A 27,288-nucleotide genomic window follows, 5' to 3' on the forward strand; every position below is an offset into this window, starting at 1 on the left:
AATTAATTAAAACTTAAATTCACATGGACAAAAATTATTTTAACCCTCCCACCCTCAGGAGTTACTAGCATCCAATTTCTCCTTACAATACCACCCCTGAGTAATAACCAGAAAAAGATTCCCCTCTATCCCAAGGGATTTAATTAGTAGCTGGCAACTGATGAATTCCAGCAGCTACTCTCCACAATGGAGCCTGCCATTATAGCCATTTCACCACTCGGTTTTTGCATGTTTTTGGAAAACATTCAGTATAATCTTAAGGCAGTCATCAATAAACGTGATTTTTTTTGTTCATATTTTGTCTCCTTTTTGGCTGTTGGGGGATTTTTGTAACAAGTTCTAACAATTCAAACAACAAGTCGGTTTGCTTTGTGCCATGTTGAATAGACAGAAGAGAAAGACTGGTGGCAGATCTGCCTCAATTACCACTGAATTGTCTTCCATCTACTTATGCCCTAAAGTATACCTACTTCTCAAAATAATGAAATCCCTGTGATTCACAACCAGAAAAAAAGATTCCCCCTTATTCCAAGGGGTCATTTGATAAATATCATTAACAGTATTTTCACTAACCTAAATAATCAGATGTATGATAATACCCAATAGAAACATGATCCTCTAGCTCTGGAATCACTGTCAAAAAACAAGAAGATGGGAAGGTTAGTTAAATGTAACTAGCAAGCAAAACTCAGGGTTCCTACCCTTTTTCAGAAACAAATTTCAAGGACTTTTTTCAAGTTTACCTTTTTCATAATATCCAGAAGTATCCACAATCCAGGGAAGAGGTCCGCCTTCTAACAAGAGGTTCTTTGCTGAACACAAAGACACCACACCAACATCCACTGGATCAAGAACCTATGTGTAAATAAAGAATTCCTACTACATGAAACTGATTTTCAACCAAATCTCTAATTACTTTGCCAATATAATAAGATGCAGGTTGCAAACAAGCTGTTGTGGGTACAGTGCATAACCAACAAGGCTTGCAATTAATCTGAAAAGGGTCAAAGACCTCTACCCTAAATGCAAAACAATTTAAGACAACCACAAAAAGAGGAAAAAAGCTCGACAAACAGACAAACAAAATTTTTTTTTAACTTCTTGGAGTCCCATGCAAATTTAATATTCAAAGACTCCTACAACATTATCAACATATCTCACAAAATTGACAAAATCAACCAGTCTGCATATTCTCCAGACTCTGTTTGTCAATCAAGAGCTTCATCAATTGGTGATTATTTCCTTAATTCTCATAACCTTAACCAGTGATTCAGGGGTGATAATGTCAGGAGAAACTGCATGCCAGTAACTCTTAGGGCTCAAAAGGTTTGAACAAATTCTCTTTGTTAGCCTCTGAGAAAATTTAAGGAGAACAGTCCAGGGAGAATTCATGTCTGCATACTCATATCAGGGTGTAGAGGGTTTAAGGACAAGTACTGGGTAATCTTGTCAGTATTGTCCTTATGACACCAAACCTCAAGCTCGTCTTCTGCCCACAATTATAAAAGGTACTTGTTTGTAACACCTCACTAGGCTTAAGACTACAGAACACTGCTTACTCTAAACTGACATCTGCATACTGTAGGACCCAAAACTTAAAGTACATTTACTGACAACCCTTGAGTTAAGTAATGAATGACCTTAAGTGGGTGATATGCACCAACAGTCACTGCAGAACGTAGAATTATGTCTTTGTACTGGTACGTCACAGTCAGTGTCGTGAAGCCAGAACGAAGAGCGAGAAGCTTAACAGACATACAACTTCCAGCAGTCATCTCATAGTCTCCTAAAAGTAGACATTAAAAAGCACACTGATTCAAGACACATTAATGCCATCTAGCTAAATTAGGGCTTGAAGAAATCTTTAAATTCCAGATCAACATCCCACAATCATCAAGCCAATTTGAGTGAGTGAGTGAATACTTTATTAATGTGTCAAGAGATTTAGCTACCAAGCTAATCGGGGACACACAAAAAAAGAAGTTTCTTATCTACAATATTTTTAAATGATATTCATATAAATAATTATATACTGTTTACAATAAAATATAAAATTAGAGATAAACAGACAATCATACACAGCAAAATGTATCAATCACATGCATATAAAATTTAGTTTATTTCACTAGCTAACCCTTTAATTAGGGTTGGCAACAATTTCCTAAGAGGATGCTACCCTACCAAACTAACAGAGAAGTTATTTTGATCCTAGCATAATAAGTTTGTGCTAGAACTCTTCAGATAGAAATTATGAATGAGTTCTCGAAATCTGAGCTTGGAGACATGATTCCTATTCAAATAAAGAAAAAAAAACAATCTCTTAATATACATACTGTTCTCTTCAACTAGCTTGAAAACTGATGGATCAGAAAATGTGTATGTCACAGGGAGAGTGCGACAATCAGTGAATACATGGAACTCTTGGCATTCTGAGGAAAGAAATAAAGCAATAATAATATCATTTTACAATCAATTGTTTCACTATTTGGTAACAGTGGCTGATGATTCATTATACCCAGAGTAAAAGTCAATATCAGTGCCACATCAAAGTTATAAAAAACTCACAAAAAACTCTGTTCATTACTTTTGCTTGGGCTGGCAAAGCATAAGTCTTTAACTCTGCAACAGCTCTTTCCAGGACTAAATGAGCTCTAAACTGGACAATCAGACTACACCACTGTACCAAAAATACTGTGCTGTGGTACAACACACAAAGAGCTCACAATCTTTAGTTCATCAAACAAAATTTGCAAATAAAAGTCTTGTTTTCAGGGTTTGAATAAGAACTAATTTGTTGCAGCCTTTGGAGTACATGGAGGACATATAATGGTAATGAAAATAACAATGACCTTTTTCTTTACCTGTGTAAATGCAAGTTGCTACAGCCAATGGAAGTGACAAAGAATTACCAACTTGAGCTTCAACAACAGAAGGAATAAACTCCATCTTTCTTGGTGGAAGGACATAAACCTGAGAAATTTCACATAAACTCATTAACATGTACTTCTCCATCCATCTGACTTCTGGAACCCTCTGCCATTCCCAGAAATTAGGAAATACAATTAAGAGGATGCTTGAAACAAGGTTCCCATCACATTTTGTTTTCATCATCATCACATCATTGAAGGAAACAACAATATCCTTACATTAACTAGACCTAAACAACAATCTGCTATCTAGTTTCCCCTTAGAAGGGTGCACTGTGGTCCTCTTTTACCTTTGTTGGTCTCATCATGACACTGAATTATGACTTCACATAAACATTATACGAAGAAGTTAGAACCTGGACACTCCTGGAAGATGAGGGAGTATTTAACACAGTTCAGGGAACCCACCTCTGCTGTTCCAAAAATAGCCAGATTCTTCGTGTCTGCTGCACGAGCCTGGGTGTGTCCTACTGCATTAGTTGTGATGACAACACCTTTGGTGCTTACAGTGGCCACAGAGGTGTTGGATGATGACCAAACATACGTTCCACTTCCTCCAGATGGCTGGAGAAAAAACCAAAAGAAACAATGACAAAATCAATAATTGCTGCTTGCTGAGACAAAATCAAAGTTAGAACTTATGAAGCTCACGACAACTTTTCAGTAGAAAATGGATCAAGCAAGATGAGTTTTAGAACGCTGACAATGACTTAACCTGGTTATTGCCTACTCGAATCAAAAGTTAAAATGAAGTGTTTCAGTACATATAATACACATATAAACCACACTGAGAGCCAGGGAAAATAAACTCATAGGATAAGAAAATGTTCTAATTATTGTTTAACACAGGTTGAACTCTATGGTTTTCTTTCCTCTTTAGACATTTTTTTGCTTTCGCTATGATGGTTTTTTTTTCCTTAACAGTGCCTTTCAGCTACAAATATGACATAACTCAGGTACCATTATAAAAAACTATGGAAATTTCATTATATGTATGTACCTCCAATAAATATTGAAACTGAGTGTTGCTGGCCACATTCTGTTTCACTGGTGGGTACCATGGGAAAACTATTATCTCAGGGTTAACAACTACGGGGTCAAAAATATCTGCTTCTTGTTGTCCTGAGATGGGATGGTCAAAGGTATGGACAACGTCTGTGCCAAGAATCTGCAGGTAAGGAGAATATTATGGTCAAAAAGGCTCGCCCCCTTGAGACACACTCCTCCATCATTAAACTATTGATGAAGTATTATCTGTAGTTGTAGGAAGTAAGTCCTAATTGAGAAGGCATCATACTATAAAATGTATCCAGAGGTACATCTACAGTAGCAAATACAAATGTTAATTACCGTAAATTAAGAAGATACTAGAGAATTATTCATTGTCCACTGTCCTGCAGCCAAGTAACAAAGATAATGGTAATGATAGTTACAGAAATTATGAGCAGAAATTGCACATCAATCACCTCTGGAAGCAGTTGTTTGTAATAGAGTTTTGTAGGATATTAAAATAAATGAAAAGTTGCACCTTGATGCTTGTGTATGTGGCTGTCAACAAGGTCTTGCCTTTCTGTAGAGTTCGCACATGATGGAAGGAGCCATTAGTTGAAGACCACAGAACTTGGAAGTACGATGGATCAAATGATGTATCAATGTGAATATTCTGATGAAAAATAAAACGCAAGAAACCTCACTTAGCAGAATAGGTACATGTATATGTAATAATTATTATAAAGAGCATAACAGTCCCCAATTTATTAAAACTTAGTAATTTGGGATTCAAAATCTGGAGTTTCCAAATTTAAATCCTCTACTCATTCTCTTCATCAAATGATAACATAATCCCAAGTTTAACTCCTCTGCTGCATTTTGTATAAAGGCTGATAGTTTCGAAAGAAACTGTTTGGGGCTGCATTGGAAGGGGTAACGAAATAATTTGGATATATCAACAAAGTTGAAATGGTAAATTGGCCACCGTAACAATTACAAAAGCTGACGTTTCGAGCGTTAGCCCTTCGTCAGAGCGTTTTTTTTACGAAATAATTTGGATATATCAACAAAGTTGAAATGGTAAATTGGATGCATTTTGTTTGCCCTTTAATCCCCAACAATAACTACATTTTGTTAGTAGCATCTTATTTCTCCTTACAATATCACCCTTGAATTACAAGTTAAGGTTGTGAGAATATGGGAAATGATCACCAATAAACAATGAAAGCTGTTGATTGTTAAACAAATTCTCCTTGTCAGCACCTTAGGAAGCATAATTATACTGTAGAGAACAGTATGGAGAATATCAATTCTGATGTTAGGGCATAAGGGGGTTATGGCCAACTGATTTGCCTTCTTCTCGCAACCAAACCTTAACTTCTCAAAACCATTTTATTATTTTAGGTCTCCAAATAATGACAAATTTTAAAAAAAAAAGTTTTGAGTCCTGTGGAGAGAATAAAATAAATATAAAAATTTGTTCTCTTTCAACAACAGAATCATTCTTACATCAGTAATAAAGACTTTGCGGTTGTCCTGACTATAGATGTGAACAGTAACATCATACTCGATCTCCACTTGCAACACCCAGTCTGGGTGTGGCACAATACTGAAACCTAAGAAAATGGAGAGCAAAAATAACTTCAAGTTGATGTGTCTTTCGTAGTGGTTAGGACAATAATAAATCCAAGTTGAATCACTTTGTCACCAATTTAGAGTCAATATCAATTGTAGGGTCAAGCTGTTAATCATTTGTATTGCCAAACACGGTCATGTGTTACAATGCAAGTCTTTGTCAAGCTTCTAGCAACTAGCACTATGGTAGCTGAATATAGGATCTTCTGTTGATACATTTGTAGCTTCACTCTTTAACTCCCACGAGTGACCAAGACAGAATTTCACTTTACAATATCCTGTCATCGCACCCATTCTTCACAATAAACTGTTTGAAAAAGACACTGCTGACGTTTCTGATATCATCATTGCCATGGATCATGGCTTAAAAAACATATACCTAAGAAAGCTGCATCTACAACATGAACTCCAACAGCTGGTTGATGTACAGCCTGCATGTGTAGCATATCTGCATGGCAAGTTAAGGGAACTCTACCAAAGGTTAGCAATGTATAAAAATAAAACATATGATGGATTACTGAATTGGCACTAATATTAATTGCACTTCTAACAAATTGGCCTAACAAAGTGAATCTTTTGCTGTAAATATACCGAGGATCCATACTCAACTGTACATGTATGTATTCAGAAGTTTCTATTTAGTTGCCTGGAAATCATCAAGTGATTGCCAGAAATAAAATTGTTACTGTTTGAAAAAAATTCTAGGTATCTATTGATAACTTTACACTTATTACAGTGTACGCGAGGAACTGCGAATTGAGTCGTGACCAAATTGAGGGTGGGGGGGCACCTTGCAGCACTGTATGCTGTAAAAGGATACTTTTATCAACAAGAGTAACTCTGGTGTATCCAATTTTGACGCCAAGCACACTTGATTTCTTGACATTCAGCTGCCCTACTGTGGTGTTGCTCAGTTTAAATTCAAATTGTGATGATGGCATTGGTATCACTGCAGAGAAAAATCCAAACAACAGCAGTCACAAATATTTACCAGCTGCTTAAAGTAATTCTGGTCTAAAAGTCTGAGGATGGATGGGTAAAAAGGATACCTGGGTAAAAATTAGACAGATTTGTCAAGGTAGAATGCAAAAGTGTAAACTTGAAAAATTAGAGACCTGCCTTTTTTCCCATTAAGGTTGATTTGCAAAAAAACAAAACAAAACAAAACAAGACAAAACAAAATGAACTTAGTAAAAAAAAAAAAAAAAACATGCTGATAAACTTGTTTCATAAATTTTATGATACTTCATCTTTCCCACTCAAATACTTAATTTTCCAAAAAAAAATTTTGTAAATCATACAAGATGGAATTTCTCAAACCTGTGGTCTTTCCTCTTCGCATTCTGTGCACACTATACATGATGGATGTGTTAACCAGGATATACACATCATACCCAGGTACTAACAACACATTATCTAAAACTAAAATTCTTGCTTCCGCTGGAGAAACATTCTGAAAAAAAAATTAGTATTTAAAAGATGCTCAAACTATGTCAAGATGTCATAATCAACTTTGTCAGACTTATACACATGTACAATGAAGTGGAGAGCTTTTGTTGCTGCCCTACATGCCAGGAGGCATAATGGGCAAGATAGACAAGAGCACAATATAACTGCAAAATTCAAAAGGCAACAACCACAAACAATGCTTCTGAAGAGTATCTTAATATAGATAATACAGTCACCAAAGGACAGTTCATTTTAGCCAAGAAATTATTGAAACTACAAACTTGTTAACAGGTTAATGAATGAATGAAGGGGGCAAGTTTCTAAATAAAGTGTGGTATTGCATAGAGAGTTTCACAGTTGATGTTTCCAGTGTTAGCCCTTGGTTAGAGCAAATGGAGGAATTGTGGGTTACGTGCAGAAAATATGCAGAAAGTGGAACTATGCTATTGGTGGGAACATGGTAATGAGAAAAACAAGAATAAATTAGTTGGATGAAAAGCGTTAGTTGATACCGTGGGGATTAAGAGTGCCAATTTGAAAGATAAGTTTTTGTTCTAAAATTTTTTAGGCTACCTGTGTTGAATTAATCCATGATCTTTTTTGAAACAAGAAGAAAGGCCTTGACACATATGTAACCATGCCTAGGGTGCTTACAAATTTGTGACATGTACACAACTTACAGCAAATGATATATCCTTGAGTGTTGCTTTGACAATTGCTGTTCCAGTGTTGATAGGTTCAATAACAATGGAACCTCCATGTGAACCCTGGACAGCGATACAACAAACAACATAAAAATTATAACAACCAGGAAGGTAATCAGAAATTATAATCAGAATTAGAAGGATAACTATTAAAACTAATCCTCAAGCTCAGGTAAGAGAATATAAAAGTAACATTCAAATACATGTTAATCTTCAAGCAAGGTAGACTTTCTTCCTCTCATTAATTCATATGTTATTTTTCTGTATGTAACAATGAAAGAAGGCTTTCATTCACATGTAAATTACCAGTAGCTGTCTAAAATCAAAATTGTTTACCCTGTTTTGATTTGGTCATGTACAATTTTGTATCCATCTACTCTGCTTTATTATCTTGTTTTTTGATGGGATTTTTTTCAAATCAATTTAAATAATAGCTTCCTTTGTTGCATACTGATGTTAATAACACACAGAAAACTCAAATCAAATTGGTCCAATTGGACCATAACTTACTAAAAAAAAACACTGGAAAGCAAAAAATTAATATTTTGTTAAATTACCTTTGCTTCCAAATAATATATCTCTGGTGAAGTTTCATAACTTGAGTACTCAAACTGTATAAATCTACCAGGCAAGCAAACAGAATGTCAGGGAAAAACAAAATCAGTAGTTCTACTGTAACACCATGCAGTTCATAAGTCAGGGGTTTCAAAATGTTTTGAAGTAGGCAGCTGACTCTGGAAAAGTAGGCGGCTGTGATAACGCCAAGATTGTTTGTCACGAGCAGTCTGTCACGACCAGAGTAGCCAGCGACATACAATCAAGTAGCCGGCAGAACTCCAGTGGTCGCCGGCTTGTTTTGAGACCACTGTAAGTGACAGCCCCCTTAAAAGTCAGGCTCAATCTTTAATTTCCAACTTCACCATAGGCAAAACTGGAACAAGAAAAAATCTGACAAAGTAATTGAAAAAATGAAAGAACATGTAATAATGAATGGAAACTTACCTTAGCACAGATTTTGCATTGACTGAACCAACTCCCTCAACTGTCTTCCGTTCCCATTCAAATTCAAGACCATCCAGAGTGGAAAACATATTTCCTGGAATAAAACATTTTTAAAAAAATTACCATAAAATTTCACTGCAACACAAATAATTCAAAGAGAGATAAGTTTCTAAAGAAACTGTGGTGCTGCATTGGTGGGGGGAGTTGGGTTTATCAACCAAGTTGATCAATAAATAGATATTGGTGGCTATAAAGAGTTCAAATGCTGACATTTCGAGCATTAGTCCTTCATTCGAGTGTTATCTCATAATCCATTGTAGAGCTCCATGTCCAGTGTTTGTCAAAATCACCCTCTGACAAGCAAAAATCATAAAATTATCACCAGAAATGAAATATTTGTTACTGATAAAAAAAAAAAAAATGCCAGAAGGACACTTGTTGAAAAATTACATGATGCACTTTACTTCTGGCCACAATTTATATCTGCAAAATAAGCAGTACGGTCAAGACAGCGCAGATTGAGGTGGCTCGGTCACGTGTACCGGATGGAGGATGAGCGAATCCCTAAGAATCTGCTGTATGGCGAGTTGGAATCCGGTTCGAGGCCTATTGGCAGACCTAAGCTGCGTTTCAAGGACGTATGCAAGAGAGATGTGCTCGTCACTGGCCTGCCAACAGATAACTGGGAGCTACATGCTGCCGATCGGAGGGATTGGAGGTCTGTGTGCAGTCTGGCACTCCAGGCGGGAGAGGAAAGGCTGAAAGCTGAAGCCGATGATAGAAGAGCTAAGAGAAGAGCAGCAATGAACAAAGCAATGTGTGTTCCAGTGGCATGTGTCTTCGTGTGCAGTGGATGCGGCCGTGTGTGACGTTCTAGAATTGGGCTTTTTAGCCACGAGAGAAAGTGTTTGTCGCAATTGCGCTAGTCATGGACATGGTCTGATGACTGCCTTCTATGGCAGTTTTGTACTTGTACACTGTATGTCAGTAGTTGGTGATCATTTTTGGAAGTTCACAGGACATCTCAAAACAGCAATGCACAGTCAGTCAAGGAGAAAAAAAAAAGCAAGAATGGTGTATTAACCTTAATTTATGCAAATTATCACTTTGTTTTGACATAAGACCATAAACTGTTTCAAGTAAATATGCTACAGCTTGATAGGATGAGTATGCCCTCAAAGGGCAGGCTGCCACTTTGGCAACAATTGTCAAAAATCTGGGTATCAAATTAATTTATAATTACCGAAAGGGACTACTAAAATGCTGGCAGTTTAAGGGTTGCACAGAGTACCATAAAACAAAAGCAGTTGTTTATCATAATATCAGTCAATGCTTCATACCTTCCTTATCAAAGGCCTGGATATGACAAACTGCTGGTGCTTCCCCAAGTGAAAGTTTACGGGTGATAGTAATGATTTCAATCTTAGCAATGTCATCAACATAAACATCACTTCGCAAAACTACACCAGTAACTAGCAAGGATAAATAAAAAAACAACAAAAACAAAGAAATAAATGATTAACAGCCAGTGTCATTTACTGAACTAAACTAAAAAGTATAAAGACAAACCATAATGTCCAAATTTTAGAGAAATAAAAATTTGTGCAAGCTCCACAAATGTAATCAAAACTTACTTCCTTGTATTTACCATTTCAGTTTGAGATAAAGAACACATTTCATTGATATACCTTTATAAGATTCTGTTGAAAGCCTTCAACTACCAAGATCTGAAACCAAATTCTTGAAACTCATGCAGGGCTCGACACTAACTTTTGAACTTACTAGCCAAGTGGCTGGTGACATCTTAGATACTACAACAATGTCAGTTCATTTACAAGCCAAACTGGCCAGTGGAAACCAAAAACCACATGCCAAAACCGAATTTCTACTAGTCTGTGGCTAGTGGACTACCGTTAGTGTCCAGCCCTGTCATGATCAACTCCCAGAAGTGGTAAACATGTAAATTCTACCCATAATCAGGGTTTGAGCTAGAATTTGACTACTTTGGGTCAATTTATTTGTCTGGATTAATTTTGGGGGGACATTTTTCATGGTTGCTAAACCAAAGGGAAAATTGCAAAGTGAACTGTAATTTTACGCATTTAATAATATAGCAATGAGTTACTAAGTTAGGTAAATTACTAAGTCAGTCGTAATTTCCAATGGAAACTTTGATAATTTGACCACAATTTTCAACATTTTGCAGGCTTTGTTGTTCATAATTTGTGTTCTGCTTGTTAACAATTCATTGTACTAAAAAACTTTAATTTTTTCAGGTGTTTCTAAACGATGGAGGGGACAAATGGCCCCTCAATAATTTTCGTTCAGAACATTTTAAAACTTATGGCAGGATCGGTGTAATGAGATGGCCTGGCTCAAACCCTGTAATATTCATATATTAGTCAATGTGAATACTCAAACTTAGCAGGTGCACATAGAGGTTATTATCTTGACCAAATACCAAATTCTCAAAACTAGTTTACAAAAAAATGTGTAGTAGCGAGAGGGGAGAATTGACAATCTGATCTTGTGAGTTAAAGCATTAAACTACAAGAAAAATTAATTCTAAATCCAAATTCAATTGACCACAGAAATCACCTTCATCTTCTCCAAATATTTCTGTCATTTGTCTGGTTGCAACTCTTGCTTGGGTTGTTAAAATGGCTTCCTTGGAACATTTTCTTCCTAATTGGTTTGACAATATTTTTAAACTCAACATGGATGAAAAAGGTAAAAAGTGAATATATAAACTGCTCAGAAAAAAAAAGACCTACTCTGAAGTGCTTTATGAAACTTTCTTATAATAGCATACCACAAATGTTTCTGTTCATTTAGATGTTGTTATGGTTAATTAAGTTTTAATTTTCTATTTATTGAATGTTGTAATTTTAAACATGTCTACTTAAAAAAATATATTTCGTTAAATTGAGGAGTATTTTTTGTTCTTGAAGTGTAATTTATCAAAGGCAAATAATAGCAACAACAACAAAAAATTATTTGATGTGGTTTTCTCTTGAAAGGAAGAAATCTGGACCTTCTACAAAAAGTTAAAACTTCTTATCACATTAAGTTTGTCATGTGTAACAGGATAAGAGCTGCCTTTTTAAAACTGTCCGTTGGGGAAATATGGCGCAAAATTCAATTTTTCGTTTTGTGTCCCGTTTATGCCATTCCGCCGCTGACATGCATTGTAGCTCTTCACCCGCCCTACCCCTCCCTAAGTAACAAGAGGTTATTTTGTTTGCCCACAAAAGTAAAGAAAATGTAGATGTTGTCATATAGTTAACTTAATTCAAATAACGCTCACTTGAGGCCCAAGCGTTCAACAAACCATTACTTGTCTGAGGTCAATGAGCATACCCACGCGCCTGAAGATTCTAGATTCCCGGTGAAGAAATTTTCAACGTACCTGATACTTCGTCTTCACTGTTGTACACGGGATGGACTGTAACAACCTCGGGTCTGCTTGAAGTCCTTAGGGAAAAAAAAAATTGATATCGAGTACAAGAGATAGAAAGTTTTCGGAATAGGTCAAAATCTGTAAAAATGGCGCGAACTGCAGTTTTTGCAAGTACCATAAGCTCACCATACGAAGCAGCCATGCAGAACTTTGAAGGAAAAATTTGTATGCACGGATCCACTGGCGACATACGGCAGCAGCACTCGTGGCGGAATGTTGAGCGTATTTTGCAAGTGTTCACCATCTCCGAGTGCAAATCCAAGAAGAAGAGAAATGACAGGAAAGCAACCCCCCACCGACGCCATCTTGAGTATCGAAGAAACCACGTGCGGCATAAGCGTCAGCGGACTTCAACTGTGAACTTCATGCAGTTAAACACCTTGTGTACCAAACAATGCTTCGCGACGTGGGATCGGGAAGCAGGGAGTGTTCTCAATGAGCGTTACAATTGAGTTGTTTTCCGCAAAGAAATCAGTTCCGATACAACTGAGTTACTTCACGCGGTCTCATTAAACGAAACTTGTGTTTCGATGAAAGCATGTAAAGAAGGTTGTTACCTTCTAGATTCGGGCGTATTTTTGATACAATAAATATTTACAAAAACAACAAAATATTTTTTCCTTGTTTACGTTGATTACAGTCCACCCACGGGAAACTTAAATTTCCGCCGGCGTGACTGATTTTTATCGAGGTGAATTACTTCTGGGAAATTTTAGCTTACGGAGCTGGGACTGCTGTCAGGGGTCAATTTTTTAAGTTATATTTTAATTTACACAATGCCTTCATGACATAAAAAGCAGTTTTTATGAAATGAAATGAAAACTCTATTAACATGTCAATGTTTTTAGCTGTAGATTAGCTAATTGGGAACACCTAACGTAAGTGAATGATAACAACTAGTGTACAAATATTAATAAATAAATGCTAAATACTTGTTAACAACATAATAATAAATACTATGAAATAATACAAAATGATTGTGTTCACGATTTACATAGTTTGTGGCAGCTGCTATTATTGTCAATGAGGTCTGAACGGCCAATTTTTCTTACTCTGGTCTTAAACATCGCGAGCGTTGGTGACTTCATTAATCGTTTTTGAAATATTTTTATTATTTTTATTGTAGCTAGGTAGATAGGTAGACAGTCGAGTTCCTTGGTTGAATGATGGAAACACCGCGTATAAATAAAGTTATTGTATCGTATCGCAGGAGAAAAAATGGTTTGCCTACGATAGCTACCATGAAGCAACAGATTAAGAAACTTGAAATCCCAACCAAACAAACCAATCAGCGCTGGAATTATATGTAATTTGTCATACTCGTTTCTCGCGCGCCACCTCAGCATTTAAACCGCTAACTGACTATGGCTAAGTATATCTGGGAAAATCAAGATAGCGAATATCGACAAACTCAACGTAAATTAAAAAGTGGTGTCCCTGTCAAACGGAGGTTTTAGTTTAAAATGAATAGGCCATAAAAAATTTTAGAAGTCTACTGAGAACATATAACTGGCGAATGTGGACTTGGAGCGCTGTTACCTATAGGACGAGGACAAATAAGCTCATTAAGAACTACCAGTTTCCCTGGCAGACATCATCGCTGTTACCTATAGGACGACCGCAAATGAGCTCATTAAGAACTACCAATTTCCCTGGCAGACATCATCGTTCAAATGGTGCTTTCTTTGCAAAAGAAACATGTTGCCCAGGCCAAATTAGAGAAATATTCTATCTCATATGCAAATGAAAAAGAAGATCAAAAAGATGTTGCTGAGGTGGAATTTGAAATATTTGACAATCATTGGTGTATGCTAAAATTTTACGCCTTAGAATGTAAACTTGTTGAATTCCAACAAACATTTTCACTGTCATGCGCAGCTCAGCCGATGTGATCGTTTTATTTATTTTTTATTTTATTAGCTTTATCGACCGGCAGGGACACCGCAACAGCTTGCGCCAATTATAGCGGGCCCAGTAAACCCACCCATCCCACCCCAGGGGAGGACATCCATCACACAGTAATCTCGTGCGTGGGAAATTAACGTCTCCTACCCCCAACCCTGCAGGTGACGGGACCTCCATTTATTCGTCCCTATCCGAGAAGACTAGAATATCTAACCATTTCTTGATGTTATAGAAAGGTAGCAATTTCTTCTCAATTATTTTAAGACCCTAAGTGTTGGTCCGGCCGGGGCTCGAACCCTAGACCTCCCGCACATCAGTCCAGCGCTCTATCCATTGAGCTAACCGGTTTTTTAACGGTGATTGTTTCCTTTACTGTGTTTCCCTTAGATTTTTAACGGTAATTGTTTCCTTTCGGACACAGAAAAAGTACAGATTCACCAGAAATTCTTCATGTCACCAGTACATTTTTTGGCTGTCTTAATCACTGCTCGTGAAAGGCAACTAAAAACACCGTGCAGTTCTTAAGCTCCAAGATGAGACTTCGACGAGTTTTGTCAAAACTTTCATGGTAAAACTCCCGCGAACTGATCACAGATCGGATCTCCACAAGTAACAGTTCACAACTTTAAACAACCTTGGGCTTGTTTGACTGACACAAGGGGCCCATACAATCTGTTTGTGTAGCCGACTGTTGTTTTACATTGAATGTACCAGATTTACCGTTTGCCTCACCTATAGTGATATATTGCTGACTATGTACATAAATCATTGATAAATAAACGTTGAATTACTTTACCTGTGGTGTATAGTCGTCCTTTTTTCTCATAAATGTTTTTTTGAGCGATTTTGAATAAGTCTGAGTTCGTCGTTAATGTAATGCATAAAAGGACTCAGAACCAGTCTATCAGTACAGGTCATTTACTTCAAGTACTCTTTGTTTTTCAGCCCAAGGATTGTGTCTCAGTCATTGAACTCTCAGGGGACAAGTTTGATCTCAGAAAGCAAACGGTACCATATATAAGGTGTTATAAGCTGGGTTACTGCTTAAAGCAGCACAGTATCTTGGATATCCGTCGTAATAGAGATAAGAAATTAATGCAAAGGATCTCTTTCACCAACACTGCGTTGAGCGATCTCTTACCTCCCCAGAGAATACGGCAGTTGAGAACTAGGTCGCATAATTATATTTTACCTAAGGTTCAGACAAGCCGTTTTAAATCAGTTTTTATTAATAGATGTCTTTTCAATAGTAATTAATACCTTTTCCTTTTCCTTATTCATTCTATTCATGTTAATCGTTGCTCGTCTGTTTGCACAATAATTCTTCTTAATAAAGACCTTTATTATTATATAGAATAGTTAAAGAAAAAAAAAAGAAAAACATTAAAATGCCTTCAGTCCCTTGTGAGGATTCGAACCCCAAGCAGTCAGCCCATAGAATGCAATCTCAGCTGGGTGGAGAGTTTCGTGGTCCATTCCGTGCTTGTTTTATTTTCGCGTCCCGAGGAGAGGTGCAGTGCAGATTGCCCATACCTCGATGTCTCACCCTCTGGTACTTCAGCAAAGATATGCTCGTATCGTTTTCGTTTTTGCGTTTTTGATTTTTGCTTTTGATTTTTTTTTTATACGAGCACTGAGCCGTTAAATAGGTCTCAAACCCGGAGGCCACACCCATTTCGGTTGTCGGCTGTAACCACCAGACGACTATGTCTATATTCAAGCTGGGATTCGATTTTCATCTTTCTCCGGCACCCTTGACATTCAAAGTCAAACTAATACAAAAACCTTTTGCCGGGTTGGAGGTTATCTCCTTAACTTAACTAAACAGAGATAAAAATTCATGACAATAATGGCGACTGAAGCTTCATGAGCTTAACTTGAGAGGGGTCACAAAAACTAATTGTTTTTATGTTATGTCAGTCCAAAATCAATGGTTTCTCAGAGAAATGGCGCATCAGTTTATTAGCTGAGAGGAAAAAAAGAACTGGGTCAACCTCGATAAGAATTCAAACCCTTAGCCCCTAAAACTGCCATCTGCTCTACGAGTTGGCAAGAAGAGGAATATACTTAGGTAGACCTCAGTCCGTGAGGATTCAAACCTCATTTTATTATACAACACTACAAAATTGAAATGCTTTTCATACAACAAAGTGGCGATACAAGTTACCTGGTAAACTGACGTACGTGAGGATTCAAACCTCAGCCTTTGCAAAATCGATATCGATTGCACTACCAGCTGAGCCGAGAAAGACTGTGGGTCGAGCTTTGTAAGAAATTACATGTTACATGTAAAAGTGTTAAATGAACATTTCTGGTCGATATGAGGATTCAAACCTCGGATCTACCGATTTTGCTGTCAGATAATCTACCTGATTAATTATACAAAAGTCGAGCAGTTATTATTCATAGCTCATGCCGAGCATTCCATTTTGTTTGCTACTTGAGTGTGTGATCAACAGGTTATAGAGATGCAGTTACTGTTTTGCTAGAATCAAACTCCTGACCAATTGAAGTCAGAGAACTCAGTGGACCGGTCAACAAAGCTGTAGATATAGTGAGAGCGGCTGAGCTGTTAATCGATGTTCAGGTAAGGATTAAATCAGAGATATCGAAAATTCATGAAGTTATTCAAGTCATTAAATACATTTTCTTTGAGCAATGTTACGGAAGTAATGTTAGGAATGTTTTAAAATTCTTTTTTAATTGTTATCACAGTAAAAGAATGAGGTTAGAAGATATCACTTTTTTTATGGAAATCTATTAGCACATGTCATTTACTTCAAGTACTCTTTGTTTTATAGCTGAAGGATCGTGTTTCAGATAAAGACGTTTCACTCTCAGTGGACAAGTTGGATCACAATGAAAGTAAATGGTACCATATATAGGATAGTGAAAGACAAAAAACATTACTATCTGAGTCCCTGGTGATGATTCGAACCTCAAGTAGTCAGCCCATAGAAGGCGATCCCAGGTGGGTGGAGAGTTTCGTGGTCTCCATTCAGTGCTTGTTTCATCTTCGCGTCCCAAGGAGAGTTGCAGTGCAGATTTCCCATACTTGGGCGTCTCACCCTCTGGTACCTCGGCGATGGTATGCTTGCATCGTTTTTATTTTTTAATTATGCTTTCTTTTTTTGATACGAGCACTGAGCCGTTAAATGATAGGTCTCAAACCCGGAGGCCAGACCCATTCCAGTTGTCGGCTGTAACTACCAGAGGACTGTGTCTATATTCAAGCAGGGAGTCAATTTACATCTTTCTCCAGCATCCTTGACATTCAAATTCAAAGGATTATAGACACCTTTAGCCGGGTTGAAGATTATCGCCTTTTCAACTGAACAGTGATAAAAAAATCAAGACATTTGGCGCGACTGCAGCCTCCAGAACTTAACTTCAGAGGGGCCACAAGATCTAATTATTTATATGCCATGTCAGTCCAGAATAAATTATCTCTCAGAAAAAATTACGCACCACATTGTCAACTAAGAAGAAGAAAAAAAAACTGGGTCAACTTCGATAAGGACTCAAACCTTCTGCTTTACGAGTTGGGTAGATCTTAGTTTGTGAGGATTCAAACCTCAGATTTACCGATTTTGTTGTAAGATGCTCAACCAGCTAAACTACACAGAGCTCTTGCACTCTTTATTGTCAGGTCATACTAGGGATTTTATAATGTTTGCATCTTGAGTGTGTGTCAGAAGTGTGTCATGAACAGATTCTACAGATGCAGTTATTGTTATACTGGAATCAAACACTCTGTCAAATCAAATTGGTATTCAAGACAGTAATGAAGCTTAAGGTGAACAATCAGCAGAGTTCTACATGTGAAGGTTGCCGCTTAGCTAATCAGGTAAGAATGGATTGAAGTAAGGACCAGTTGGATCACAGGGTTGAGAATAAAAATTCATTAGGTTAGTCATTGATTATAGACCTATGGCCTTTCTGTTGCCTGTCTAGCTCAGGCTCTTGTTTAAAAAAAAGGGAATCACGTGACTGAATAGCTCAATGTTAAGTAAAATTTTTATGCTTCATTACAGCTGGTCTAAGAAACTTACGATAAAACTGAGACGAGAAATCCAAACTTCTGATAAAAGTCGGTTCGCGATTCAAAGTGCAGAATTTGGATCAAGTATGAAATGGTGTATATAGGAACAAACCTTGCGTGGCGCTTACAAACCTTTAGCCGGCTGCTTGAAGCTAGCTTTAGTGTCTACATACTGTGTATTCATCAGCATGAAAGAAGTTTAAAAGTTGTTTTCTCCACGCATTTTGTGTCTTATCAACAGTGAAACAGCTTTAAAGTTGCGGCGTTTGCATATCGTGTTCCTCAAAAAGGAAGCAGTTCAAAAGTTGCGGTGCCAATGCAGTATGTGTTTGTCAACAAGGAAGCAGTTTTAAAAGTTGTGTTGTCTTTGCATTTCTTTGTTTATCAAAAAGGAAGCAGTTTTACAGTTACAGTATTTATGCATCATGTGCTTCAGCATCAAAAAGGTAGCCGTTTAAAAGTTGCAGTGTTAATGCATCATAGGTATGTCAACAAGGAATCAATTCCAAAGTTGCGGTGTCTATGCATTTTATGTTTGTCAACAAGGAAGCAGTTTAAAAGTTGCGGTCTCTATTCATCATGTTGTCAACAACTGAGGGAGTAGCATAATCTTGCAGTGTCTATGTATATGATCTGGTCATCAGCAAGGAAGCAGTTTTTAAAGCTTCAGTGTCTTAATGTGGGTTTTGCGATCGTCAAAAAGTAAAATCTTGTGAAAAGTACTGAAATATATATTTACTTAGAGAAATAAACGATAAATAATCATCCCAAAAGTTATAAAGAAACAAATAAAAGAAGAAAAATTAAATAACAACATAAAAAAAAATCCTGACAGTACCCAAACTCGACCCATCCCCGAAATACTTCCCATTTGTGCCACCTTTTTTTAATGGACTCTTATCGACTATACTTCGGGTTTCAAGACTTGATGATCCTTCAATCATTAGGATGTTTAATTGTTATCGGTTTTGTCGCCGACCAACAAATTAATGTTACGACAATAATTCCGACCTCTGATATCACACATTTGAGTTTGGAGTTTTATTTCCGACCATCGATTTTCAATTTTCCGACTTCAGACTTCGGATTTCGAACATTCGATTTCGGAGTTTTATTTCCGACTATCGACTTTTGATTTTCCGACTTCTGGCGTCGGACTCCTATTGTCCGACCATAGACTTCGGATTTCGGACATTCGATTTTGGGGTTAGGGGTTTTATTTCCGACTACTGACGTATTATTTTCTGATTTCCGGCTTCGGACTACTAATTTACGACTTTTGACTTGTAAGCCTCCTACGTCCGAATCTCTGACTATGAACTTTCGAAATCAGACTTTCATTCGTCTGTTACAACATGTAGACCTTCGACTTTATGGCTCAATCTTCCTTTTTTCCCATTTCGACTCTTAAGAGCCATTTTCAACCTCTACTTCCTTGGAATGTACGATATTTGATTAAATATAAGGGTATTTCAGTCCTTTGAAAAAAGGGGTACAGCATTAAGAGGGAAATTACCTCTCAAGTGAACAAGTTTACAGAGATTTTGCCAAGATTAAACCCTTAAACCGTAAGGGATGGTTTTTACACTAACTCTAACCCAAAGCACGGTTTTACGCAATCAGTGGGCCTTAGGCTTTCTGAACAAGAGGTTTGATGTAATTAAATAAATATCCTTCCACCGTTAGCTTTCAGCCCTCTTGATGCTGTTCATAAATTTAAAAAAATGTTGAGATAAAAGGTTTATCTAAATCGAGGATTGTTCCGGACGCGGTTTTGTTAAACAACGCCCAGACTTTGTTTAAATAATCAGATCTAAGGATTATTAGCATTTAATTTCTCCCCTAAATTAAACATCAATGGCGGATGAATAAAGAAAATGATCTACAACTCAAAGAGCTCTTGATTGTTTTATGGGATGCACGGAGGACATCAAGTGACATAGGCAGAGATTCTATGGTATCAAGGGTTAAACAAAAAGGACAGTTCGCAAAAGGGATTCTCTTTGTGTATATGTATATATATATGACACTATGTTATCGTATCGATTGGTATGATGCTTGTACCAATCAGAACGCAGCCTCAGGGTATGTATCTCGCACTAAACATATCCCTCTTTGCAATCATTGGAATTAGGGTGCTACAAAATGTTGCAATGGAATCAACCCAACATTCACGCACATTATTATTGCAAGTTTACATTATATTAAAATTCATAACAAACACAAACCGAACCCTATCGCCTCCCTTAACACGTTATTTTAATTCTTAACTCCGACGCGGCCCAAGAGACCAAGTCTTTGTTTAATATCTGACACCAAGTGTCACATCAACCGACTCGTTGTACAAAAAATGCCCATCCCTTAAGTTTGACTCTCAGACGAGGCTACTTTCAAACCATGCCTATTGTTGCATCGATCCTCCCTTTAGATAACAAAATTCCTTTGAGAACCGCTTGAAGATTTGATGTTTTATCAAGACACCCTTCTGCTAGAAACTTTTTTGGATTACCAGCACCTCTTGGTCGGATAATGTATCGATAATGCGACGAAAGAATTATCTGCTGAATAATTCTTATTGTCTGAAAAATGAATCAAAGATTACGGAGAGGAGAATCACCCTGGTTTGAACTGTTTGGAGCCCGTCGAAATATGATTTTCGTTATACCTTCTCTTAATTCTGGCAACCGCACGGCATAGATAATGGGATTTATCAGCGAGTTGGCAAGGCACATCAGCAACATTGTTCTAAGAACGTGAGTGGTAAAGATCGTGTTACTTAACTGGGGATAAAAAGCGTTAATGTTTCGTTCAATTATCAATGGAAACCATGTAAGAATGGATGCAAAAGTCACCATAGATAATGTAATCGTTAATGTTTCGTTCAATTATCAATGAAAACCATGTAAGAATGGATGCAAAAGTCACCATAGATAATGTAATCGTTAATGTTTCGTTCAATTATCAATGAAAACCATGTAAGAATGGATGCAAAAGTCACCATAGATAATGTAATCGTTAATGTTTCGTTCAATTATCAATGAAAACCATGTAAGAATGGATGCAAAAGTCACCATAGATAATGTAATCGTTAATTTTTGTTCCCTTACAGCTGCTGCACTGTGATTTGGCCTACGGTGGACTGGAACGGACTTTGACGAAAATTGAGATGTAAGAAACAGAAATAACTAAAAGGAGAAGAACAAAAAAAAGGCGATGCGACCAAAACTCAGCGGGGCTGCCTTTTGTGTTCACATCTTCTCCCACCAGCGCGAGAGTCAAAGAGATTACCCAGGTTACATCAATTATAGCTTTGTAGACCCACTTCTTAACGTCATGATACTTTGAATGGAAAAAAGGTTGCGTATACCCGCTCTAATGAAATAACCGTGAGATTTATAAGCGACATGTAAGGGAACAACTGCCTCAATGTTAATGCTAAACCATTCATCCAAGAATGCTTCTCAGACCATATTTGGTTCTCCCACAAATTACAAGAAGCCCCTAATACTTGAATAAACACAGGACCTGCCACTGCTCCCACCAGAAAATCAACTATCGCCAGATGGATGATCAAGCAAGTACCACTGCGCTCCAGCTGATTCATCTTCACGAGTACAACAACACTGACAGCGTTAAGGATGACTATGGCCAGACATTCAACGATGAGCACAACAACCCACGAAATACACTCGGATGTAGCATATGACATCCATTTCTCGTCTCTCGTGTTATTAAGAGTACTCTCTATGGTGATGTTCGCCATTCTGTTCTTACCTGTGATGGTAAGGCACCCGATGAACTTACTAATGAAGAATGAGAAAAAAAAAATCAATAAATAATTATGGAATGAAGTTAGTTATACATTTGTTTAAGCGTTTAAGTAAATCACTTGAAATGTTTCTTTAGTATAGAGCATACCTTCGATTTCATTTGACAAACAGAATATCTAGCCGATTGAGAAGACTCGATCAATCCAGCTGCCAAACTATTTCAGAAACAGCTTCAAAGTTCTCAGTCAACCGTCCACTAATGCTGGGCACAATTCCTAGAGTACACTGGAACTATCCTAGATCACACAAAGCCAAGTGAACTCGTCATTAAAACAGTTTCTTCTTATATCTCACCGGAGATAAAAAGTCAGCTCCCAATCTTCAAATTTCTTTAAATAGAAAATCAAGTTGATCATATCGTACGCTTAAGAAAAGATACGATACGTTGTTGATGCATACGGTCAAGGAGGCTAACTTCAATAACAACTCTCAAGAGGTCACAAATCTAAATACAATCCAAAAATAGCAATTAAAAAGTTATTTGATTTACCCAATATTGGTTCATCTACCGGCTGCTGTTTACTGTTTACGCCACATTTCCTTGGAGAGTTCAAGAGCTGTTGTGAGGAATGTGTTTTCGCTCAAATTCACCTTCCATAAATTGTTCATGCCATTTTTTTATGAGAATAAACAATGGCTAGCTCTAGTCAGCTTTCAAAGGAATACTCCTTTGTAAACTTGAGATTAAGAAAAGGCAAGTGACGACATAACGCGAAAAAAAGGCGGATATCAGGGATAAATATCAGCTATTTACGTGTTTATCGCCATTGCTGTTCCCAGACATAACATATCAGTGATCAGTGACATAAGTGCGTTATCAAAGGATAGTACTTATAAATATGTAATGGGTAATACTTGTTGAGTAATCAAATTGTCATCAAATGCTAAATATGTTGTGTGTTTTTACATCGCTCGCAGCACCCGTGGGCAAGATGAAACGGATCCTGTGTTCTGATTGGCTACTCGAGCCGGCAAGATGGGCCCATCTTGCCCGCTTGGGGTTGCCCGCCTTGATCCCGCGCATGAAAAAAATACAATTAGAAGTACGTTCGTTATTCTTGGACAATTTCGGAGATGGAAACGCAGAAAGCGGCAGAAGATAGTTAAAACAAAGAAAACAGAAAACTCTCTTGAATTTGTTGTGCTACAAACACAGTTGGCTTTCTTTCTCGGCTCTCGAAGTGAACAAAATCATTTCTTATTAAAGCGAAATATATTTGCAATATAACAAATCCTTTATTAAGCAAGCTTGTTCGGTCAACATGACTGGATAATAGCCTCGTTCTTTTTTCGCATTTTTATGGACCTCGACTTCGTCTCGGTCCATATAAATGCAAGAAACGAGCATGGCCAATATCAAGCCATCTTCACCGAAAAAGCTTGGTTAATAACGCATATTTCCATTTAGACACTGCTGCGTCTTCAATCTTCAATTTCGGTCTTATGACAGAAGAACAGAATTAGGTGTTACAATCTTTGGTATCGTCCGTTTTCATTTGTCAATGAGGATTCCCCTGCGATATTTGATGAAAGCAATCTCGTGTTGCGAGTTGGATATGAATATCAGCTATGAAGAGATTGTATTCATTTCCACAGTCCCAGACGTGACTTATCCAAGTCCAATGACATCACAAGGTTATCACTAAGTAAAACTGAGGATAATTTAATGGGAAACACTTGATACTAAATTTATCAAGAATTGTCCACGCTAACACCAAATATTGTGTGGAAAATAAATAACTCAATGATCGATTGATTAGTTCTAAAAAATTACCTATATGTTAGCGTCATGAGTGATATACTGCTTGCACTAATCAGATCACAGCATTAGGGTACGTATCTCGCACCAATCAGATCACTTCGCTGGGGTATGCATCTCGCACCACTCAGATCACAGCATTAGGATTTGCTTGCACCTATCACAGAGTTAGGGAGTTTCCCACTTGCCAATCATGTTGTGGTATGTCATGCGAGCTCATGTAACCAGTGTAACAGTTCATGTACTTATGTTACTGAAATTCAACTCTATAAACCCTGAGATTTACTAGCATCTAATTTCTCCTCTCGATATCACCCCTAAATTAAACATTACGGTCAGGAGAATTAAGGAAATGATCTACAACTTGAAGAGCTCTTGATTGATCAATACGTTCTCTTAATTAGTCAGCACCATTTCGGATCAACGGAGAACAGTAAATAGAATATGCAGTGATATTAAGATGTCAAGGTTTAAACAGGTAAGACAACAGTTTGTAAACAGCAGGGTAAAGAAGGGATTTAGGAATTTAGGAGAAAAAAAACCTTTTTTAGCGTACCGAGGTATATAGTGCTCAAGGCTAGTTTTGTGGCTTAAGGATAAAAATTCCCAGAGCATTTTCAATAAGCGTATTTGATCGATAATCTTGCTTTTGCTTTGTGATTGCTCTTTTGGCGAAGGTTGAAAATATCACAAGCTATATTTCAAATCGCCATTAAGTTGGTTTCAATACTTGATCGGAATATCCGGAACACTCGCCGGCGGAAAATATGCGGGCTACTCGGGCTTATGTGCCTTTCAGGCGGTGATACGTTCTTTCGTTTCTGTAGTATAGTTTTATAAATATACAAATTCGCGAGTCTTTTCATTCAAAACACAAGATGTTATTTATTTTGTGTGCTTAATTTAATTAAGTTTCAAATCAAGGGGACTATTTCAAAAATATATATCGACACGTAGCAAAACACTAGTCTGCACAACCAGCACAATATATTTAGATTTTTTGTTGGACTAAGACGACAAAAGCATGTGAGTTATGACTGATTTCTCTCTTAATGCACGTTACATTATGTCCGAATTGTTAACAAATACAAACTAACTCTCGAGCCCCCTCAATAGGTTTTTTTAATTCTTAAACTTTCAAGGAATGACTTTCGATCGATTTTTTGTTTAACCAAGACACTCTTCGCGCTAAGAACTTTGTTAGTTTATCGGCACCTGTTATCCAAATAACGTATGGAATCATATGCTGATTAATTCTTACAGTCTCAACTGAATAAAAACTGATGAATCAAAGATTACGGAGAGGAGAATCATCCTGGTTTGAACTGTTTGGAGTCTGACGAAATATGATTTTCATTATACCTTGTCTTAATTCTGGCAGCCGCATGGCGTAGATTATGGGATTTATTAACGAATTTGCCAGGTACAACATCAACACACCTCTGAACAAGTGATCGGCTAATCGCCGGTTAAGGTTTTTAAGTAACTGGGGGTTCAAATTGCTTAAGCTTCGTCCAATTATCAATGGAAGCCAAGTAAATATGGATGCAAGAGTCACCATAAACAACGTATTCGTTAATTTTCGATCCATTACACTTGATGAGCCGTGATTTGGGAGACGATGACAGAAACGGACTTTGACAAAAATTGAGATGTAAGAAACAGAAATTACAAAGAGAAGAACCTCAAAAAATAAAAAATACATAATATGGCGGCCTTTTCTGCTTATATCTTTCCCCAGTATAGCAGCAGTCACAAACATTAACCAAGTTACACCAACTATAACTCCATAGACCCATTTCTTAACGACACGATACTTGAAAGGGGAAAAGGTTGCATGCGCCCGCTCTAATGAAATAACCGCGAGATTTAAGAGCGACAAATAAGGAAGGGACTGCCCCAATGCTATCGTCAAATAATTCATCCAAGAGTACTTCTTAGACCAGACTGTTTCCTCCCACAGATCACAGGAAGCTCCTACCGTGTTAATAAACACAGGACCTGTCACTGCCCCTACCAGAAGATCGACTATCGCCAGGTGGATGATCAAGCATGTACCCCTGCGCTGCAGCTGGTGCTTCTTCAAGAGTACAGCAGCACTGATGGCATTAAGGATGACTATGGCCAGACATTCAACGATGAGCAGAACAAGCCACGGAATACACTCGGATGTAGAATGAGACTTCCATTTCTCGTCGCTTGTGTTATTAGGAGTAATCTGTATGGTGCTGTTAGCCATTGAGTTCTTGCCTGTGTTGAGAAGACACCCGATGAACTGAAGAAGGAAGGAGGAGGAACAATGAACAATTATGGAATAGTTACTTCATTAAGTGTTATGGGTCGAAGCAAATCATTCATGTTTCTTTAGGATATAACATACCTTCGACTTTATGTCACAAAATATCAGTCTAAGCAATTGAAGAAACTCAAACAGCCGATCCAACTGGCAAAATATTTCAGCAACAGCTTCAAAGTTGTCAGTCAGCCGTTCACTAATGGTGTAATTTGTAGAGTGAACTGAATCTTTCCAAGATCACACAAAGCTACCTGAATTCGTTGTCAATACAATTTACTCTTATATCTCATGGTAAAGCACTGGTAACAACTCTCAAGAGGTCAGAAATCTGATTACAGTCCAAAAATAGCAAAAAGGAAGTTAATCGAAATATTGTTTCATCTACCGACCGCTGAGAGTCCCAAGTGTTGTTGTATGGATAGTATTTTTGCTCAAATTCGCCTTCAATAAATGGTTAATTCCATTTTTTAAAAACTCAAAATAAAGGTACAGCTTTAACTAGCTCTATTCAGCTTTCATAAGACCCCCCCTACGTAAATCGAGGTTAAAACCATTATTTAAAAAAAAAAAAACCAGTGAAAGGATAAGGCGAATATAAGACGGGATATCAGTGATATATGTCTGCTACGTCCGGGAACTACACTGGCTACTTGTTGAGTCACGGATGATATTCAAAGTTTTGCTCATCACTTTCAAGATTATCCACGGTCATTTTCCAGCTTACTTGTCGTCTCTCCTACAACAATACCACCCACAACGAAGCCTACTTTCATCCACAAAACTACTTTTCACTGTCTCTACTGTGAACTTTGTAACATATGGTGAACGTGCCTTTTCTTTCTCCGCACATGTATTGGAACAGTCCACCGGATTCTGTTAAAAAATACAATATCTCTTTCATCTTTGAAATCTGCCCTAAAAACATTCTTGTTTCGGAAATTTTATTCTTGATTTATTTTATGAGGAACTGTAGCTAGCTTTTATATCAACTAATTCTCAATTAATTATTTCCTCTATTTTATTTATTACTGTTATGAGAAACATTTTATAGGTATCAACTGATATATTACTATTCTTCTTTATAGTAATGTAAGATCATTGAGTTTAAATACTAAATTATTAGTATCATTGTTATGTTATTTACATGTATATCGCCACAGTTGTTTCCAGACATAACATATCAGTGATTGGTGACGTAAGTGGGTTCAGTGAAAGAGTGTTATTGATAACTTAGACACATCGTGCGCTCTGATTGGTCAAAAATCTATTGCATATTTGCCTGCATACCC

The 27,288-nt window shown here is 37.3% G+C and overlaps 1 protein-coding gene, 1 long non-coding RNA gene and 1 pseudogene across 3 annotated transcripts in view; 1 reads left to right on the forward strand and 2 right to left on the reverse strand.

Annotated features, from left to right (window-relative positions):
* LOC111331748 (nuclear pore membrane glycoprotein 210) overlaps window positions 1-12,500 on the reverse strand; it is a 28,374-nt gene extending 15,874 nt beyond the window's left edge. Inside the window, exons 1-19 of the mRNA XM_088754932.1 lie at window positions 12,294-12,500; window positions 12,117-12,181; window positions 11,306-11,392; window positions 10,048-10,179; window positions 8,708-8,801; window positions 8,263-8,326; window positions 7,682-7,768; window positions 6,873-7,005; window positions 6,373-6,501; window positions 5,932-6,000; window positions 5,427-5,533; window positions 4,456-4,590; window positions 3,928-4,095; window positions 3,336-3,491; window positions 2,862-2,970; window positions 2,334-2,429; window positions 1,641-1,786; window positions 744-855; window positions 574-633 (exon numbers count right to left, since the gene is read on the reverse strand). Of these exons, the coding sequence (XP_088611058.1) occupies window positions 574-633; window positions 744-855; window positions 1,641-1,786; window positions 2,334-2,429; window positions 2,862-2,970; window positions 3,336-3,491; window positions 3,928-4,095; window positions 4,456-4,590; window positions 5,427-5,533; window positions 5,932-6,000; window positions 6,373-6,501; window positions 6,873-7,005; window positions 7,682-7,768; window positions 8,263-8,326; window positions 8,708-8,801; window positions 10,048-10,179; window positions 11,306-11,392; window positions 12,117-12,181; window positions 12,294-12,472 (2,128 nt within the window). The 5' untranslated portion in view covers window positions 12,473-12,500. The remainder of the gene's footprint in view (window positions 1-573; window positions 634-743; window positions 856-1,640; window positions 1,787-2,333; window positions 2,430-2,861; window positions 2,971-3,335; window positions 3,492-3,927; window positions 4,096-4,455; window positions 4,591-5,426; window positions 5,534-5,931; window positions 6,001-6,372; window positions 6,502-6,872; window positions 7,006-7,681; window positions 7,769-8,262; window positions 8,327-8,707; window positions 8,802-10,047; window positions 10,180-11,305; window positions 11,393-12,116; window positions 12,182-12,293) is intronic.
* A 3,658-nt stretch (window positions 12,501-16,158) lies between these two features.
* On the reverse strand, window positions 16,159-23,139 carry LOC148736195 (histamine H2 receptor-like; annotated as a pseudogene). The gene is made up of 2 exons (XR_015999137.1): window positions 22,033-23,139; window positions 16,159-21,917 (listed from the first exon to the last, which is right to left on the reverse strand). The product of XR_015999137.1 is annotated as a histamine H2 receptor-like (transcript).
* Window positions 23,140-23,952: 813 nt separating this feature from the next.
* On the forward strand, window positions 23,953-26,500 carry LOC148736196 (uncharacterized). The gene is made up of 2 exons (XR_015999138.1): window positions 23,953-24,181; window positions 25,667-26,500. It is a non-coding gene; the product is annotated as an uncharacterized LOC148736196 (long non-coding RNA).
* The last annotated feature ends 788 nt before the right edge of the window (window positions 26,501-27,288 follow it).

This window comes from Stylophora pistillata, chromosome 3, assembly GCF_964205215.1.
Source record: "Stylophora pistillata chromosome 3, jaStyPist1.2, whole genome shotgun sequence".
NCBI classification, from domain to species: domain Eukaryota; kingdom Metazoa; phylum Cnidaria; class Anthozoa; order Scleractinia; family Pocilloporidae; genus Stylophora; species Stylophora pistillata.